This window comes from Typopeltis vanoorti, chromosome 16 (assembly GCF_054136105.1).
Source record: "Typopeltis vanoorti isolate ZY-2024b chromosome 16, IOZ_Tvanoo_1.0, whole genome shotgun sequence".
NCBI lineage: Eukaryota > Metazoa > Arthropoda > Arachnida > Uropygi > Thelyphonidae > Typopeltis > Typopeltis vanoorti.
This window is the reverse complement of record NC_143564.1, coordinates 25,693,877-25,713,380: the sequence shown is the minus strand read 5'-3', so window position 1 is coordinate 25,713,380 and position 19,504 is coordinate 25,693,877. Positions and strand designations below refer to the sequence as shown.

The following is a 19,504-nucleotide window of genomic DNA, read 5'->3' as shown; positions in this document are numbered from 1 at the left end:
TAGATAAGTCAAAGATGAATGTCTGCAGTGGAATGGTGGAAAGTAGTGCATTGCTGTATGAGAATGCTATGGTGAAAGTTGTGAAAATGGAGCAGGTGTCAAAAGTATATTCAAGAGGAGCAATTACAGGAAGAATGACTATGGCTCTGGAGAGGAGAGGAAATGCAAAGGGATTGACCTTACTAGTTGCAGCAAATGATTTGTGAGGAAGTGTGAAGGAGGTAACGTGGGATTTCCGAGTAAAGTGACTGGTAGTATGAAGCCTGGTAGATTGCTGATGAGAGGAGGAGAGTATGTAGCCAGTCAAGGAAAAGAAAACTAGATGGGAGAACAGTGAGTGTGAGATACCAGAATTGGTATGAGATAATAGATAAAGGAACACGGGATGGTCTCGATGGGAGCATTGATTTAATGATGGCATAAGGAATTGTTGGAAGAAAAGGGAACCAGAGGAAAGCTACTGTGCTTATACACAAATGTGAGAAATAATAGGAATGACAATTCAGAGTTTGTTGCTGTGATCCAGTTAGTCATTTTACAAATCATTGGTGTCAGGGAGCCATGGTGAACAGAGGATGACATATTCATGGAAATAGAATTTGATGGTTATAAAATTTTTTGAAAAGACAGAGAATACCAAAGAGGAGGTGGGATATTATCAGTGATTTCCGAAAAGTTGGGTCCTCTTAATATGGAACTTGAAGAAAGCAATAATGATAATGGTTTTGAGACCATTTGGTGTAAGGTTGCGGTTAGCATAAATTTTAGACTACATTTTTGAAAATTATGGAGACAACTACCGTGTTTGAATAAAAACTTTAGTTTAATATAACTAAAATCTACATTCAACGTTTCGACCTTTATGTCAAGGTCATCTTCTGAAGCATACAACTGTACACAGACAATGAGCTACACTACAATCAAACTAGTTTGTTAAAGTTACTGACCAACTGCAACAACAATTGTTGGCCTGACCTCTGGTGGAAAAAAAAAAAAAAATTATACATCAACGCTAGAGTCCTATTATTAGTGTTATCTGTTGGTTGTAGAAATACATTGGGTGCAACAACTAGTTTATGTATCTATCTATAGATAGATACATAAACTAGTATTAACATCATGATTATAAATGTACATTCCAGCCAGTTGGTATGGAATGGTTTGTAATACTAGCTGAAGATTGGCTAGAGTCCTGACTTATGCTGGATCTTATATATGAGGTAGGCTGAATGTGTGCCATCTAGATCCTTGGAATTTTCATGCCATCTTGATATTTGGGTGGTTTATCAGGATTTCCCAATGTTCCTTAAATTTCCTTTCATGCCAAGTTTTTGTATGGTGTAAAAGAGAGGGTGCTTTTCCAGTTGATTTGGTGTAAGGTGTTGAGCACATGATCTGATAGGCCTGCTTCACCATAATGGTTATATTTAATGTGTCTAATGTGTTCTTTCTTATGTATAGGGATTGTCCGCCCTGTTTCACCAATGTACGATAAGTTACAGGTGCAGCGGATGCAATAGACTCCAGGATGTGCCAATTGGCGGAGAGGATCTTTTAGAGGAGCTGAATATGGTTTTAAGTTTAGTGGGTGGCTTGAAGATGGCATTGAGGTTATAATGTTGTAGGATTCTGTTGATTTTTTCTGATAACTCTTTAATGTATGGGATGGCTATGGTTTTACTGTAATCTAGATTCATTTTTGTTGTTGTTTTATGGAGTATTTTATTAATATTATTTTTGTTATAGCCATTATTTATGAATGTGTTGCTGATGATTTTTAGTTCTTGTTTCAGGGCTTGCTGGTTAGAGCAAATTGTTGTAGCTCTGTTTTTAAGGGTGTTAATGACTCCATATTTTTGTGATGGGTGGTGGTATGAATTAGCATGTATGTATTTGCTCATGTGTGTCGGTTTTTGGTAGACCGTGAAAGATAGACTGCCTGAAGGAAGACGTGTGACTAGTGTGTCTAGGAATGGGAGCGAGTTTTGATTTTCGATTTCGATGGTAAATTGTATGCATTCATGTTGTTTGTTCAGGTGGCTAAGGAATGTGTTTAGCATTTGTCGTCCGTGCGGCCAGATTGCAAGCACGTCGTCAACGTATCTAAGCCAGGCTGTCGGTCCTAGCGTGGCAGAATCAAGAACCCTTTGCTCAAAGGTTTCCATGTAGAAGTCAACGATTGGGAGAGATAGTGGTGAGCCCATGGCTGTACCTTCTTTTTGTAGGTAAAATTTGTTTTGCCACATGAAGTAATCGGACTGTAGTACATGGGCAAACAGGGCCATAATGTCGGGTGGAAATTTGTTCTGTAGTAGGAGAATTGTGTCATTGATGGGGACATTTGTGAAAAGTTTTTATCCAAACACGGTAGTTATCTCCATAATTTTCAAAAATGTATTCGGATATCACCATGTAAGCTTAAAAGAAAGGATAAATTTTAGACATTTATTGGGATTGCTACATACCAGGGAATGTAGAGCGAGATGATTCTGAAATGTTCAGATAGATGAGACTGGTCTGTGAGTGACAGAAGGGTGATGATAATGAATGACTAGAGCAGGAAATATCATCTGTGGGTAAGGAGATCGAAATCCTTCAGCTACTTACGTTGTTGAAGCATTATGTGGGACTCAAGTGTTATATACAAAAATATCATCTCATGTGATGATAATAGAAGATGTCACCTCAGCGCCACCAATTGAGGAGAGTGATCATGTGGTTTTGACATGGGGGGAGGGGTTGCTAAGTGAGTACAAGCTTCATGGAGCAAGAGAGAGAGACAGAGAGATGTATAGAATTACAGAGAGGAGGACTATGATAAATTAAGGAAACAGTTGGTGATATGCAGTGGCTTAATCAGTTGAAAGGTAGAGAAACCAGGAATTCTTGACCAGACTTGATCCGAAATCAATTACTTACTAGCAGCAGCAGTTTGTTTTCATAAGGAGTCTAGGAAAAATAAAACAGGAGTGAAACAGATAATTAATGGAATTATACAGGAGCCTCTAAGAAAGAAGATGTCATAAAGGAGGTATAAAGAACAGGATACCTCTTATTATCAGGGGTATAATGTGTATGCCGGGAAGGTAACAAGTATAGTAAGGAAAGAGAAATTGGCATATGAAAAGAGAGTAGCTGAATCAGTAGAGCAAAACTCCAGAGAATTCCACAATTGTGTTGCTAGTAGAAGCAAGGGTGGATATGTAAAATTTACATTAACTGATGAAGATGGAATGAGTCACATCTGTTGAAGATATAATGGAACTGTTCAATGAGTATCTTGTTAGTGTATTTTGTGTGGGGGGGGGGTTAAGAGTCATATTGAATAGCAATAGCCAGGAGGACAAAGGACTTATAGTTCAAGAATTGAAAGTGTTTAGAATAGCAAGTAACCTTGGTGTGGTTTATTCTTCAGTAGAAGTCTGGCAACAGAACAGTTCTAGAAGAGCAAAAAGAAGGAAAAGTAGCACCACTGCATAAATTAGAATTCAAGTCAGTAGTGTTAAACTATATGCCAGTGTTTATATCAGGTGTAGTTTAACACTACTGATGTGAAGTTGTCAGATGTTGGATTGATGAGAATGGAAATCTTTCCAGAGATCAGCATGGATTTGTTGAAGGGAGGTTTTACATTAAGTAACTTGGTTACATTTTATAATAAGGTGGCAAGATGTTGGACAGAGGAGATGCTTATACTGTGATTAATCTGGATTTTTCTAAAGCATTTGATCGAGTTTTGCATAACAAACTACTTTTGAAGATGACCAAGATGTGGATGGATTTGGTTGCAGGGATGATTGACTGATAGGAGCCAACAACTTGTGTATCCATATGCAGAATGCATTGCCAGAGTGGGTGAGATATGATGAGTCTTTGAACGCAATGGAGGCTTAGAAGTAATACATAGTACTACTAATACTATATTTCAAAAGTATTATGGTGTGTGTCCATTCATCTTATCTAACTAAACCATGGCATTATTATAAAGTGTGATTAAGTTACTCTAACATGAACTTTTCTTAGTAAACTCATGCTGTTCATTGCAAATTATAGATTCTCTATCAACCCATTTCTTGCTTTTTTTTTTTAATATGGTTCCCATCAGCAAAAGGTTATTAGTAAATTTAGAGTATATTTGATATTTGTATGTTGGGTGGGCTAAGGATTTTTTCTATTTTATTACTGTGTGTGTGTGTGTGTGTGTGTCATCATCAAATTTCGGACATGTATTGTACCTCAAGGGGTGTACAGGATATGATAGTACTACATGAAAAACTTACATCATTACTAACTTCGTATCAACAAATTTCCTCCAAATCAATCTGTTATCTGTCAAGACTCCAACATTATCAAATCTTATATTTCTGTCTTCTAAGGCAATTTTTACTGTAACAATCCACCTATATCTTGGTTTTCCTCTGGATCATTTTTCTGCCAACCTGGCAGAGGATACGAATTTTGTTAATCTTTCCTCTCCTGTTCGATTTAAATGACCATACCATCTGAGATTAGCTCTGATAACATATTTTTGGATACAAACAATGTCAATTTCTTTCCTAATATTTTTAATATGACATTTCCATTGATGCCATTGATTAATACCTCTAATTTTTCTCAGGACTCTCTTATCTGTGGTCTCTAGTCTTTGGTGAAGTGTTTTATTTCTAACCCAGCTCTCAGATCCATAAGTTAAAATTGACTTGCAGACTTGTCTTGTATATAGCTAATTTAGTGTTTTGACTAATTTCTCTCTTATTCCATATAAATTAAATTCAGTTGACTTCCTACCATACCAGCTTTGTTGATTCTGTTGTCTATTTCCATATTTAATTTACCATCTTCATTATAAATCATGCCTAAGTAGCTGAAATGTTTTATTGGTTCTCCATTCACAATACATTTGATATTTTCAATGCTTCTGCCTATTTTCATTGTCTTTTTCTTGCTATTGCTGATTTTCGTACCAAATCTATTACAACAGATATTCAATTTAGTCAGGAAATCTTGCAGACTTGTACTGGATTTACTTAGGAGTACAACGTTGTCTGCATAAAGTAAAAGAGCTGAGATTAACATCTCCAATCTTGATATCAGGCTTAATAATGTGATCCCATGTAGATAATAAATAACAGAGGGGATAATGTACATACTTGTCTGACAACGGATTTAACATCAAATCATCTTCCTATACTTCCTTCGATTCTAACTGCTGACTTACAACTCCAATAAAGACTAAGTATTGTTTGATATAATGCCCTAGCGACATTATATAACTGTAGCATTTTGAATAGCTTTTTTCTCTGGTATATGCCTTTTTCAGATCAACAAAATTGTAATACAGATTTTTGTTATATTTCCATGATTTCCCAAACTATTTGTTGTTAAGTGAAAATTTCATCCTGACAGCCTCTATTTGGCCTAATTCCAGCTTGATCTTCACCAACCTTCCCTTCCACAATCCTTCTTAACTGTTTCTCAAGTATACTTGCATAAATCTAACCAGGAACACTCAGTAGGGAAATACCTGTATAATTCTCGCATTCAGTTTTATTTTCCTTTTTTGTATAATGGTACTATGAGAACTCTACTCTAATCATCTGGAATTAGCCCTCTTTGCAGGGCTAATTCCAGATTATAATGTTGTTAGATCTACATTGTATCAATACCTATCATTTAGAATTGTGCATAACTTTTGAGTGTTGCTTTCATACAAAAATTCATTTGTTGAATTAAAGTTGTAAATAAAATTATAATAGTGATTTTAATTAAGAGATTAAACTGCAAGCCATGTCTTTAACAAAGAGTAAAAGAAAAGTGGATGAAGAAGAACATGTTTTTCAAGATAAATGGGAAATTATGTACTTTTGTGGTGTTGTGCACAATAAAATTGTATGTTTTATTTGTAATAAGGGAATATCAGTTCCAAAAGAATACAATTTATGTTGCCATTACGAAACGAATCATGAAGAAAAATTTGAAATGTTGGTAGGCAAATTGAGGGAAGAAAAGTTACAGTTTCTGAAATCTGGCTTACAACGACAACAAAATTTTTTTACTGAAGCAAATAAATCCAGTGAAGCAACAGTTCACGCAAGTTTTGCTCTCATGCACATCATTGCAAAACGATCAAAACCATTTACTGATGGCAAATTCTTTAAAGATTGTTTGATTAAGTCTGCTGAACTTCTTTGTCCTGACAAACAACAATTATTTAAAAATATTAGTTTGTCAGCCAACATGGTAGCAGAATGCATTAACGAAATTGTTAGTGATTTACGATGTCAGTTAAAAGAAAAAAGTATAGATTTGCAACATTCTCAATAGCAGTTAATGAGAGTACTGACATCACAGATATAGCACAACTTGCCGTTTTCGTACGAGGTGTTACTGATGAATTTGAAGTAATTGAGGAATTATTGGAAATAATTCCTATGAAAGGAAAAACTGGTGCACAGGATATTTTTTCTGAAATAAAAACTGTAATAGATAAATATAAATTAAGTTGGGATAAAAGTTGGATTTACAAGTGATGGTGCAGCTGCTATGGTTGGTAAAAAAAATGGAGTAGCGATAAAATTAAGAAATATAGTGAAAGAAGAAAAATTTCAGAATAAATTTTGCACTATACATTGCATTATTCATCAAGAAGCACTTTGTGCCAAAAGTTTTCAGATGGATAATGTTATGGAAACAGTAACTAAAACAGTAAACTTTATCTGTGGGCGAGCTCCGAATCATCGAGAATTTGTTGCATTGCTTGAAGAAATTGAAAGTGAATATGGAGAAATGATTTATTATAACGAGGTGAGGTGGTTAAGTTGAGGAGCTGTATTAAAACCGTTTTTTGATTTAATAAATGAAATCAAAACTTTCATGACCCAAAAAAAGAAAATCATCAACGAGCTACGTAATGATACATGGATAACAGATTTAGCATTTCTTGTTGACTTAACTGGCTATTTAAATATTCTCAATAAAGAGTTGGAAAGAATAAACTTATCACTGACATGTATGCTTGTATTAAAGCTTTTAAAGTTAAATTGCAATTATGGGAAACACAACTGGAATAAAAAAATTTCGTACATTTCCTACATCTTAAATCCTGCGCTATTATTTCAAATGAAAAATCTCAAGAATATTCAAGAAAAATGGCATGATTATGACAAAAATTTGAAGAAAGATTTAAAGATTTTAATGATTTGGAGTCCGATTTTACATTATTTTCCTTACCATTAAAAATGAACGTGAATAACGCACCAGAAAATCTACAAATGGAGCTAATTAATTTACAGTGTGATATAAATCTTATTCAAAGATTTGAAGATACAGATTTGATTAACTTTTATTCATACTTGTCAAAAGATAAATACACTCAGTTACGAATTTTTGCAATAAGAATAATCGCTTTGTTTGGGAGTACATTTATATGTGAACAGTTTTTTTCGCAGTTGAAAATTAATAAGTTTAAGAAAAGAACCTGATTGACCGATGAGAATCTGCAATCCGTGATGAAAATAGCTTCTAGAATTTTTTCTCCAAGGCTACAAACTTTATCAGAATCGAAACGCCATTAAGTATTAAGTTGCAGTAAGAAATAAAAAAGATTATAATTATTTACATACAAACATATGTATTTTTTCTGTATGTGTCAAAGAAAAATTTAATAAATAAAAGAAAGAGAATAGGTTGTCATTATTTATTCTCAAGTTATAAAGGTTATAAAAAGGATTCATAATTATAAAAGTTATAAAGGGGTGGTATCCATACATTAGGGGTAAGTACAGTTCTATATATATATATATATATATATATATATATATATTCACTCTCATTTTGTTAAAAAAAAAATTCTGGCTCGTCAGCTGCTTTCACATCGTGCATTCAGCCCACATGCAATTTGAGATTGAGACCACTGCGAGTCTAAACAATAAATAATCAGTGCAGACTGTAGTATATGCAGATGACATTAACATCAAGAACCAAACAGAAAGCAGAAGAAACATATTTGGATCTAGAAAAATCAACACAAGAAATAGCACTGAAATTCAACAAAAAACCAAAATAATGATTAATACTAGGTAGAATCAATTAACTGATACACATGTGAAATTTGAGAACTTTGATATCGAAAAAGTGGAATAGTTTAAATATTTATTATTATTCTTATTTAGGCCTCCAAGACACATTGTGTGAGGTCCTTCCTAGGAAACACAAAGTCTATCATACCACTCCTTGAACTTATTGACCTCCATGAGCCACCCTCCATGGCCCCTTGTCATCGCTCCTTCCCACTGTTCCACCAAGCAAAAAAACTCCCCAGTGTCAATCCTGTAACTACCTCTCAACAGTTTAAGTCTCAATCATATTACCTCTACTTCATCTATCAACCAACTCTGCAGTCCACATTCCCTCAGCCGAACCTCATAACTAACATTGTACAGACCTGAAACCATCTTTATTATCCACCTCTGTAACCTTTCCACAGTTAATTTATCCCCTTCAAATCCTGGGGACCAAATTTGAGAACAATAGTATAAGTGGGGTCTGATCAGGATCTTATACAATGGAACAATAACTCTTTTATCTCTGCAGGTCAACATCCTTCTCAATATTGAAGCGATCCTCTGGGTTACCTTCACCACCTTTGCAATATGTTCCCTGAATTTTAGTTTTCTATCAATCATCACCCCCAGATCTCTTGTCTCCCCTACTTCCTCTAGTACAGCTCCTCCAATCGAGTATGCAGCCTCCCATCGATGCATCCCAAACTTCAAGACTTTTACATTTTGCTGCATTAAATCAAAACTCCCATTCATTTGCCTATCTGTTTAATTTATTCAAATTCTCTTGCAGGATTGCCACATCTGCACTATTACTTATAACCCTTCCCAGCTTCACATCATCTGCAAACAACTGAATATCCCCCCCCCCTGCAATCCATTGACAATGTCATTGATATAAAGGTTAAACAATATGGGTCCTAGTAGTGAATCCTGTAGGACTCCACTTGTAACCTTCTGTCTCCTTGATACTGCCCCACCATACACAACTCTCAGATACCTATCAGACAGCCAATCCTGAATCCAGTTGACTAACCCAACATCTAAACTCATGTGCTGCAACTTAAATATCAGATTATCATGTGGCACCCTGTCAAATTCCTTTGCAAAATCCAAAAAAAATGGCAGTATATGCCTTTCCCTCATCAGTTGCTCTTGTCACTGTATTATAAAAGGCAATCATATTACTAAAGCAAGAGTGTCCCCTAACAAATCCATGTTGTCTCTCACAGATAATATTATCCTAATCTACCCAATGCTGTATATGGCCCTCATTAATTTTTCTAAGGTCTTAACAATTACTGATGTAACACAAACTGGTCTATAGTTAGACACATCCAGTCTGCTACTGCCCTTATGCCATGGCACTATCTTCCATTCCTTCCATTCCTAGGGTACCTTTCCCATAGCCAGACTTTCATTGAAAAGCCAAGTCAATGGAGCTGTCCATTGTTTAGCACATTCTCTCAAAACTCATGGTGAAATACCATCCAGTTCCACAGCTTTTCTGACATCTAGGGTGCTCAGCATTTGGAATACGCTCTCCTCTTGCACCTCTAAACCTTGAACCTGCTGATTTTGGAGTAATGATCACTAGAAAACCAAATGAGATGATGGAAGTTCAGAATCAAATAAAGAGAGGTAAACAGGCTTTCAGTTTTCTCTCATGTGTACATCATTCAAAAGATATTCATTGGTAAACTAAAGTAAAAATATATGAAAAGATGACTTCTGCATTACTTCAACTTTAGTATCACTTCTGGATCTGGCTCCCACTGATGAGACCTTGATAAAGGTCGAAACCGGTCTGGGTAGTGGCCCTTCCCATAATGCATACCGTTACACTTGTCTGTAAGGATATGTGCTTTGGATTATGAGATACTGAGGCAAATGATGTGAAGTCATCAGCCTCTTTATACAAGTAGCCCAGTCATGAAGTTGCTTCACTCACAAACTTTGTTTGCTTGCAAGTGGATAAAGGATGAAACCAAGAGTATGATTTCTTTGCATCTTTAATTTATATAAATTGTAATTTGTCCAGTTGTTACTATGAATGTGTAACATGGATATTTACAGAGTGGAGAATTTGATTTTACCTTTTGAAAAGAAAATCTTCACAAAATATTTGAACCAGTGCATGATAACAGACTCTGGAGATTCAGATACAATCATGATCAAGTTCAAAAAGTTGCAATCGTCAGGACATATTTTTCATATGGAAAATGACAGTATTCTTATGAAGACAGTTGATAGTAAAATTATTGGTAAAAGACCAAAAGGTAAACCTAGAACAAGATTGAGAGAAACCATTAATCAGGATAGAAACATCATGGTACACTGTCCAAACTGGAGAAGTGAAGTTTTGAACAGATGGGATTTGAACAGAGTTATAAGAAGAAGAAAAAGTTGGACATTATGTCAAGCAGTACATAGTCTGTATTTGACTTGTATGTCACTAGTTAGAATTTGAAGGAGGGTACAGGTTTGATGTGCAACAAACCAGTAGTGAAATGAGTATGCACACGGTCTGCACTACACTGATCAGTTATATGAAGGAAAGTAGCACTAGACTTGATATGAAAATTGTAGATGTTAAGCTTAGCTATTTATTTATGTCAGTCATGTTATATTTTTAAACAAATCCATTTAAAAATTATGTTCATGATTCCTTGACTTATTTGAATAACTGTTGTAACAAAATCCACAATGAAAAGACAAACGCTATGAAAAAGGCAGAAACATTGAAAACATCAGCTGCATCCTGAACACATTTTCATTTCTTGGGCATCTCCATGGAGCCAAACACCTATCACAGATGACCCACTCTAACAGTTGTTCACAATACCTGTCATACCTCTTCTTAAACCCATTCATTGGTGAAGCACTCACAATCTCTTCTTGAATTCAACCTGTCACCACCTTCCATGGAAAAAAAAAAAAAAACAATCCTAACGCACTTATACAATTTCCATGAGCCCTTATTCTCTTTCTTCCTGCTGTGTATTGCAAAAAATTCTTCTATGAACTAGTGCTATAAAACCCCTTAATAGCTTGTAGGTTTCTATCACATCCTATCTTTTTCACCTATCATCTAGTTTTTGAAGCCCACAGATTTTTATTGTACTCTCATAGGTAGTATTCAATAGAAATGCTAGAATGGTGAATATCCAACTCTGGATCTACTCTGCCACCTTTTCATCTTTGTGGAATTCAGGCAACCATATCTAAGCATCAGATGCGGTCTTATCAAGGAAAATAATACATTTCCTTATCCCTTCTCATCAGTGTGGTCTATGACAACCATATAATCTGATGCACTGTTTTTACCACCTTTGCAATATGCTTTCTTAATTTCAGCTCTCTGTCTATGGTCACCCCAAAATCCATGTCCTCATAATTTTCTCAGTTCATTGCCTTTGGTGTAGTACACAGCATGTAATCTCTTCATCCCAAATTGCTCCACTTTACACCTGGGCATATTGAACTGGCAGCCATGTATCTTTCAATTTTATTGTACTCATTCTGCAGAATCATATCAACTGTCACTTTTTCTAGCTTTGTATCATCAAATAACAATTGAGCATTTCTCCCTAAATCATTTCCTATATGATGTAAAAATAAACAAATAGAATCAATTACAGAGCTCTATGGACACCACTAGTTACTTGCCTTCTCCCATACTCATCTCCCTCATACACTATTCTTGGATGTTTTTTCATCAGCCATACTCTTATTCATATCCATTCCCAGTTGTTCCAGTTTATACAAAAAAAAAAGAGTTGCATGTGGTATTCTGTCAAATGTCTTTGCAAAGTCCAGTAGTGTCACTAAATAGCAATTTCCTTTATCCAACTCAATTCATATCCTTCATAAAGCCATTTTGTCCCGTATAAAGTATTATATTTCTGTAAACCCAATCCTGAATTTTGTCTTTTTACCAATTTCTCAAGTACATCAACCACCACTCCTGATATACTGATTGGCCTATAATTTGCAACTTCTGTCTTAAAGCCGATTTTGTGCAGTGAAACTGTTTTGTCCACTTTACTAGAACTGTGGCTCAAAATGAACATCTTGGTCAGAGATGTTGTCTATTCCCTTGCACATTGTCACGATACATAGACCAGCCAGTCCCATGGCTGTGTTTGCCATATAGTTCTGCAGTATCAGAAGCACCTGCATTTATCTATCTCTAATCTTCCATCAGTCATTTTCTCATCTGATGATGGAAAATCTCCACCTGGACAGTATATTCTTGTAAAATGATCACGCGTAACTCAACCACATTCATCCCTCGACTTACATCCTTTCAAAGATACATCCATGATCCCATAAGGGAATAAATAACATTTTTGGCTATATTTTCAAACAAGACGCAAGCGAGTGTAAGGTAAAGCATGCACATTGGCAACAGCGCTTTCAGCAGCAACCTCCCTTGGCAGTAGACAAGTGTCTTCAACAGTTCCTCTGTTGATTTTGTGTTTGAGAAATGGGTTATTTGTGTATCTTTAAATATTTCACGATGTTTTGTGCAACATGGCCCCTACACGCCCAGTCAAAAAGTCTAATGAAGGATCACAGAAAAGGAGATGAGCAATTGATCTTGAAACAGAGTTGCAAGTTATAAAGCAACATGAAGCTGGTAAGCCCATCAATATGATCGCACATTGACGGGCTTATCTTCGGATGGTCTCATTCTACAGTAACAACCATTTTGAAAAATAAGGATAAAATCTTGAGGCTGTGAAAGGATCTGTTTCCATTAAATCGATGATAGTGAGCAAGCAACTACAAAGTCCTGTCGGTGATATGGAAACGCTACTTGCATTATGGATAGAGGACCTGAACAAAAAGTGCATACCCCTTAGCACTGTGACCATAACTGCTAAGGCACTAAGCCTCTTCAACATGTTGAAGCAGAAAGCAGAACCTGATTATGACTGCGAATTCAACGATTCTTCTGGTTAGTTCATGAGATTCAAGCAACATTTTGCACTGCATAATGTAAAAATGTATGGGAATCTGCAAGTGCTGAGAAGGCTGCCAAGGAGTTTGTGGAAAAATTGGATAAAATTATTAAGGAGGAAAATTATTTGCCATGGCAAATATTTAATATGGATGAGCCATCCTTGATTTGGAAAAAAATGCCCGAGCAGACATTCATCCACAAAAAACTAAAATCTATACCTAGTTTCAAAGTTCTTAATGCCTGTATTACAATTCTGTTATGGATGTGGCTGGATATAAACTGAAACCATTTGCGATATGGCACAGTGAGAATCCACAAATCTTCAAAAACATTAGCAAGCATACTCCCAGTTTATTATCGGAGCAATAAGAAGTCATGGATGACTCAAAAATTGTTTGAGGATGCCTTAATCAACTGTTATGTGAGTGAAATAAAAAGCTACTGTGTGAAAGAAGATGTAGAATTTAAAATTTTATTAATTCTAGATAATGCTCCAGGTCATCTGTCTTATATCGGTGATCTTCACCAAGTTCAAGGTTATGTTTCTCCCTCCAAACACTACTTCATTGATCCAACTGAATGGATCAGGGAGTTCCTTGCATTGTTAATGCTTATTATCTATGGAGAACTTTTTCACAAGCTATTTCTGCTACTGAAGGAAATGACCAGGCTCTCATGCAATTCTGAAAACATTCAACATTTATCATGCTATTAAAAATATTGCTGTGGCTTCGGGTGTAGTGACCTCTCATATATGTGGCATACGGAAAAAGACATTAAAAAGGTTTGTGCGTGATTTTGGAAGTTTGTAATAGTGGGCCTAGCAAACAATCTGAATCTCGAAGTGAATAATGAAGACATAATTCAACTCATAGAAAGTTCCCCTGAAGAACTGACCAATGAAGAATTAGTCAAACTGGAGGAACAACTGTTGCAGAAGAGGAAAAATGAGAAAAGGAAGAAGAAAAGAGAAACAGGAAGAGGTAGTTAAACAATTTAAAGTGAAGGGTCTTGCAGAAAGGTTCTTTGCATTAGCAATGTTCTCAAAATGGCTGAAGACATGGACTCCAATGTTGAACGTTACTTAAAAATAGAAACGAAAGTACATGAGGCATTTGCTTGCTATGAACAAATTTATGATGAAAAGAAGAATAGGAATAACAAAGCACATTGGACACTTTCATTAAAAAAAACAAAGGTTACACCAGAAAAGCCACAGCCTGATCGTTCACACATGGAAGGTAATGAAGATGTGACTGCGGAGGAAGAGTTGGGTGATTATTCTCCTGTTTTATAGTGGCAGTAACACACAGTACAGTTTTATAATATATTAAGGTTTAAAATTTAAAATAACAGTATACTTATTACGGTTAAGTCCCTAACCCCCTATCACTCTGTTGATTTAACGTATCGACTTATGTCCGATTCGACACGTCCTGCTGGATGGAACGGAACCCGGACGTAAGTTGAGGGATGACTGTACTTGCTTCTATTGCCTCCCTATCATTGAAAGAACTCTCTGGAATTTCTTTTCATCCAGCTAACTTCCTCTCATAATTTGCTTTGACTATCCTTACTATGCTGGTCAACCTTCTTACCTGTGCTTTGTACTACTCATGGACTTGCTGATCATCATTTTCTTTATATTCTATCCATGACTCTCTTTGTATGTTACTCATACTTAATAATGCTATTCATCCGTATAACTCTTACCTGATTTATCTTCCTGACTCTTGGCGATTGTCTGATACTGCTTTCTTCAAATACCCCTGATTCTCCTGTACACTGCCAACATTTCTTCACTATGGAGTCTTTTGCCATGGCATTTCTCTACGCTGACTACTCAGGTTGTCATAATTATGTTGATTTTGATGACTGAATCTTATATATATAAGATTCAGTCATCACATTCAACATATATAATATACATATTATATACATTGGTTACATATCTTATATATATGTTGATTTGAAGACTTACTTATCAAATTACTATTGATAGACCACTCAGAAGCAGGTGGAGGAATTTGCACTGATTACTAAGGATTTGTATAATCAGTACATTGCAGATGGACCTGGAACATGTGGTGAAGACTTAGATAAAGGTAAATATATTTTTATATATAAATAAATTATAATACCAGAATAAAGCCACCTATAATATTATTTTATTATTATTATTTTCGCTTAAGTATGAAAGTTCATGGGATAAAATCAGTGGGTATCTGAAGAAAGCAATATCAGATTGTGTCCCCATGGCTGGGAAGACAAGCAAGGTAGGAGTTAGATGGATGAGCAGTAGTATCAAGCTTGATCTGCAAAAAAAAAAGAAAATGTTATGGAGAATTTACAAGGAGAAAGGCAATCAGTACACTCATGAGCAGTACAAGGCTCAAGCTAGGAAGATTACTATAGTAAGAAAAGCTAAATCAGATTATGAGAAGACCTTAGCCAGTGAGATCAAGGGTAATTCCAAAGAGTTCTTCTGCTATGTGGCAAGTAAAAGGAAGAATGAATTCGGAAGGATAACTTTAGTGGGAGCTGATGGTATTGAGGTGACAAAATCAGATGTAATAGTCGAGTTACTGAGTGAGGATATCTCTGTACCTGTAGCAATAACTAATCTGAGAATTGAAGCTAAGAAATCAGAGGTATTTAATATATTGCAAAATTTAAATGCAAACACTGCTGTAGGTTTAGATGGAATATTTAACTTAAGTTTGAACTCTGCTATGGTCCCTAAGGAGTGGAAGTTAGGCAAAGTGGTTCCTTTGCATAAGCGTGGCTCTAAAACTGTGGTAGTTAATTAGAGACCAATCACCATCTGAGGAGTAGTGGTAAAAGTATTGGAAAAGTTGGTTAAAGACAAAATTCAAGAATGGGTGGATCAGGATATGATTCTCTATAGAGGCCAACATGGTTTTGTTAAAGGTGGATCCTGCCTTAGCAATCTATTAACTTTTCATAATAGAATGACATCTGAGTTGGACAAAGGAATTGGCTACACAGTGGTACTTCTGGATTTTGCTAAGGCTTTTGACAGGATACCCCATGGAACACTGTTACGCAAATTGGAGCAGATGGGAATGGATACTAAATTGGTGATATGGATAGGAGAATGGCTCAGGGAGAGAAGGTGGTGTATGGAGGAACCGGGTCCAGGATGAGGCAGGTGACAAGTGGTGTGCCCCAGGGCTCTGTGCTTGGGCCATTGTTGTTTAATCTGTATATAAATGATATAGGAAATGGCTTAAAGGGAGATATTCAGTTGTTTGCTGATGATGCAAAGTTGGATAGTACAATAAAAAATCAAGCTGATGTTGAAAGTTTGCAGAATGATTTAAATAAGCTGGTAGAATGGGCAAAAGGTAATGGATGTCAGTTCAATGTGGAAAAGTGTAAAGTTATGCATTTTGGGATTAAACGATTACCAGCTGTCTACTACATTGATGGAACAGTACTCCAAGAGATTGATGAGGCTAGGGACTTAGGGGTGTTGGTAGATAGGGAGATGAAGTTCAGAGGACACATTGCTAAGGTGTCCAAGATTGCACATAGGATTACTTGGTTGTTGAGAAACACACTGACATCCAGAAATAAAGAGGTTATTATTCCCCTGTATAAAGCGTTGATACTTCCACATTTGGATTACTGTGCTCAAGTCTGGTCACCTGGATTCCTTGGAGATGAGGAGGCTGTGGAGAGGGTTCAGAGAAGAGTGACTAAGTTGGCAAGTGATGTAAAAAATGCTCCCTACATTGATAGATTGAGAGGTTGTGGATTGCAGAGGTTGGTTGATAGGTGGAGAAGATGGGATATGATAGAAACATTCAAATTACGGAAAGGTTTTTATAGGATTGATGCAGGGGAATGTTTCAGCTGTGTGATAGTGATGGAAGAACAAGAGGTCATTCCTGGAAATTAAATAAGAGTGTGGTTAACATGGGTGTGAGAACAAGGTTTTTTGCCTGGAGGGTGGTGAATGAGTGGAATTCATTGCCTGACTCAGTTGTGAGCTCTTCGTCTGTAAATGAATTCAAGAACAGATATGACAGATATTATTTTGCTAGTTTGGGTCTCCTGCAATGAGTCTACTGACTCCATGGAGATACTCTGTAATAATAATAATAATAATAATAATAAATAATAATAATAATAAAAAGTCGTCTTCAGTAGTACATGTAAAAATCTAACTAATCAATGCTAACCGACAATTCCAAAAGGCACCACCTAAGAAGCTAATGTAAGATAACTGAAAAAGGTTATTAAATTTCCTAACTTATTAAAAAATAAATAAAATAAAAAAATAAATAATGTTTTATTTTCTTTAATTTTCTTTATTTTTTTAAAATTTAATTAAATTTAGTTTTATTTATTTTATTTTTTATTTTTAATAAGTTAGGAAATTTAATGACCTTTTTTTTTAAGTTATCTTACATTAGCTACTTAGGTGGAAAAAAATTATAGATAATTGTCAGTTATTGTTCGATTAGTTTTTTACATGTACTGAAGATGCCTTTGATACTTAGGTGAAAATTATACTAATAAAATAATATTTTATGTGAGTTTATTCTGATATTGTAATTTATTTAATATGCCTACTCCTAATATTTCCTTATTGAAAAATGTATTTTTATATACTATCTTCATTATTCTGCAAATAGTATTATCATTAACCCTACAGCATGAATGAAACTATATTCAATTCATTCCTCCCTCCCATCATTTCTTCCCTCTGAAAAAAAATGGACCTATAGCCTTTTCCACACACAAATTGCATTCATAACTTTTAGGCCTTCAAAACACTTAGTGCTCTTTACTACTCAGAATGCTATAAAAATTCCAAGTCAAGCTTCTGTCTAGAATTTGACATAGTTTTGTGTAGGGTTTGCAATTTTACAGCAGCAACTTGTGTTGATATATATCATCCATATACAAGTATCAGAAAGTTGTATCACCTTATTATTAGAATGTTTTAGTAGATCAGGGATAGTTGAACATTAGTGACTGTTTGAATATTTGCACGATAATGAAGATTTTTCACTTGGTTACGAAGTAAATTCTGTTTCCCGAGAAATTATGTTCTTGTTTGGATAATATGAGGATTGTTTGAAAAGTTTGATAAAAAAATAAGTGAAACGCATTTTTTTGAAAAAATCACCTGTATTTTTCAGCATAGTCTCCTTCAAGGTCTACACATTTGGTCCAGCGAGTTTCCAATTTTTTCATCACATCTAAAAAGTAGGATTTGTCAAATTGTGCAAAATAGTCATTGACAGCCTTGATGACATCCTCATTTGAAGAAAATATTTTCCCACCAAGCCAAATTTTTAAGTTTGGGAACAAAAAGAAGTCACACGGGACCAATTCCAGAGAATAAGGTGGATGTGGAACCAATTGAACCTCAATTTGTGCAATTTTGCCATTGTGACGGCCAATGTGTGGGATGGTGCATTGTCTTGATGAAAGAGCACTTTTTTATGCACCAATCTTGGTCATTTTTTTCCCAGTTCTTCTTTTCAACGGTCCAACAATGATGCATAATAGACTTCTGTTATTGTCTTACCCTTTTCCAAATAGTCTATCATGATAATTCCTTGAGAATCCCAAAAAACAGTAGCCATCACTTTCCCAGCTGACAAAGCAGTCTTCATTTTTTTCAGTGCTCTTTCACTTGGCATTGTCCACTGTTTTGGACTGCTGCTTGGACTCAGGTGTGTAGTGGTGGATCCAAGTTTTGTCTGCAGTCAAGAATTGATGCAAAAAATCCTGCGAATTGTGATTAAATATTGCCAAACACTGCATTGAAATGTTGTGTTTTTGATCAACAGCCAACAATTGCAGCACCCATTGCACACACAGCTTTTTCACGTGCAATTTTTCATGCAGGATATTATACACCCATTCAGTTGAGATGCCTACAACCTCAGCAATCTCATGCACTTTCACTCAGCGGGCTTCCATAAAGATACCATGGATTTTGTCAATCATTTCCTTCATAGTGACTCAGTCAGGCTTCCAGAGCACGCTTCATCTTTGATGAACTTATGACCATGTTTAAACTCATTTAACCAAAAATAAATAGTCTTTAATGCTTGTGCAGAGTCCCGTGAACTGCATCTAACACTCAGCTTTGATCTCCGTGGCCGCCCACTTCTTCAAATAAAAGTGTTTTATCACTGTATGAAACTCTTTTTTCTCCATTTTTATGAAAAATGCAAGCACAGTCATTTCAAAGTTTGTGTGCAAACTTTGCTTTCTTACACTTCAGTAAAGGATTAAACACGAATGTGATTTTTGTCAAGTACAATTATTTCCTCTTCTTGGATACTTCTTTTCCATAAATAACTTGCTGCTATTTATCTGGTAGCTAGTTACCTATCCAACTCACTAATCTGTTCTCTAAATACATGTGTTCCAGTTCATTTACCAACTTGTTGTATGGCAGTCTGTCAAACACTTACTAAATCTAAAT

The 19,504-nt window shown here is 35.5% G+C and overlaps 1 protein-coding gene across 1 annotated transcript in view; it reads left to right on the top strand.

Moving 5' to 3' along the window:
* Window positions 1–19,504, top strand: part of Dhc98D (Dynein heavy chain at 89D) — a 1,285,966-nt gene that overhangs the window by 281,706 nt on the left and 984,756 nt on the right. Inside the window, exon 18 of the mRNA XM_090406627.1 lies at window positions 15,032–15,134. Coding sequence (XP_090262753.1) covers window positions 15,032–15,134 — 103 coding nt within the window. The remainder of the gene's footprint in view (window positions 1–15,031; window positions 15,135–19,504) is intronic.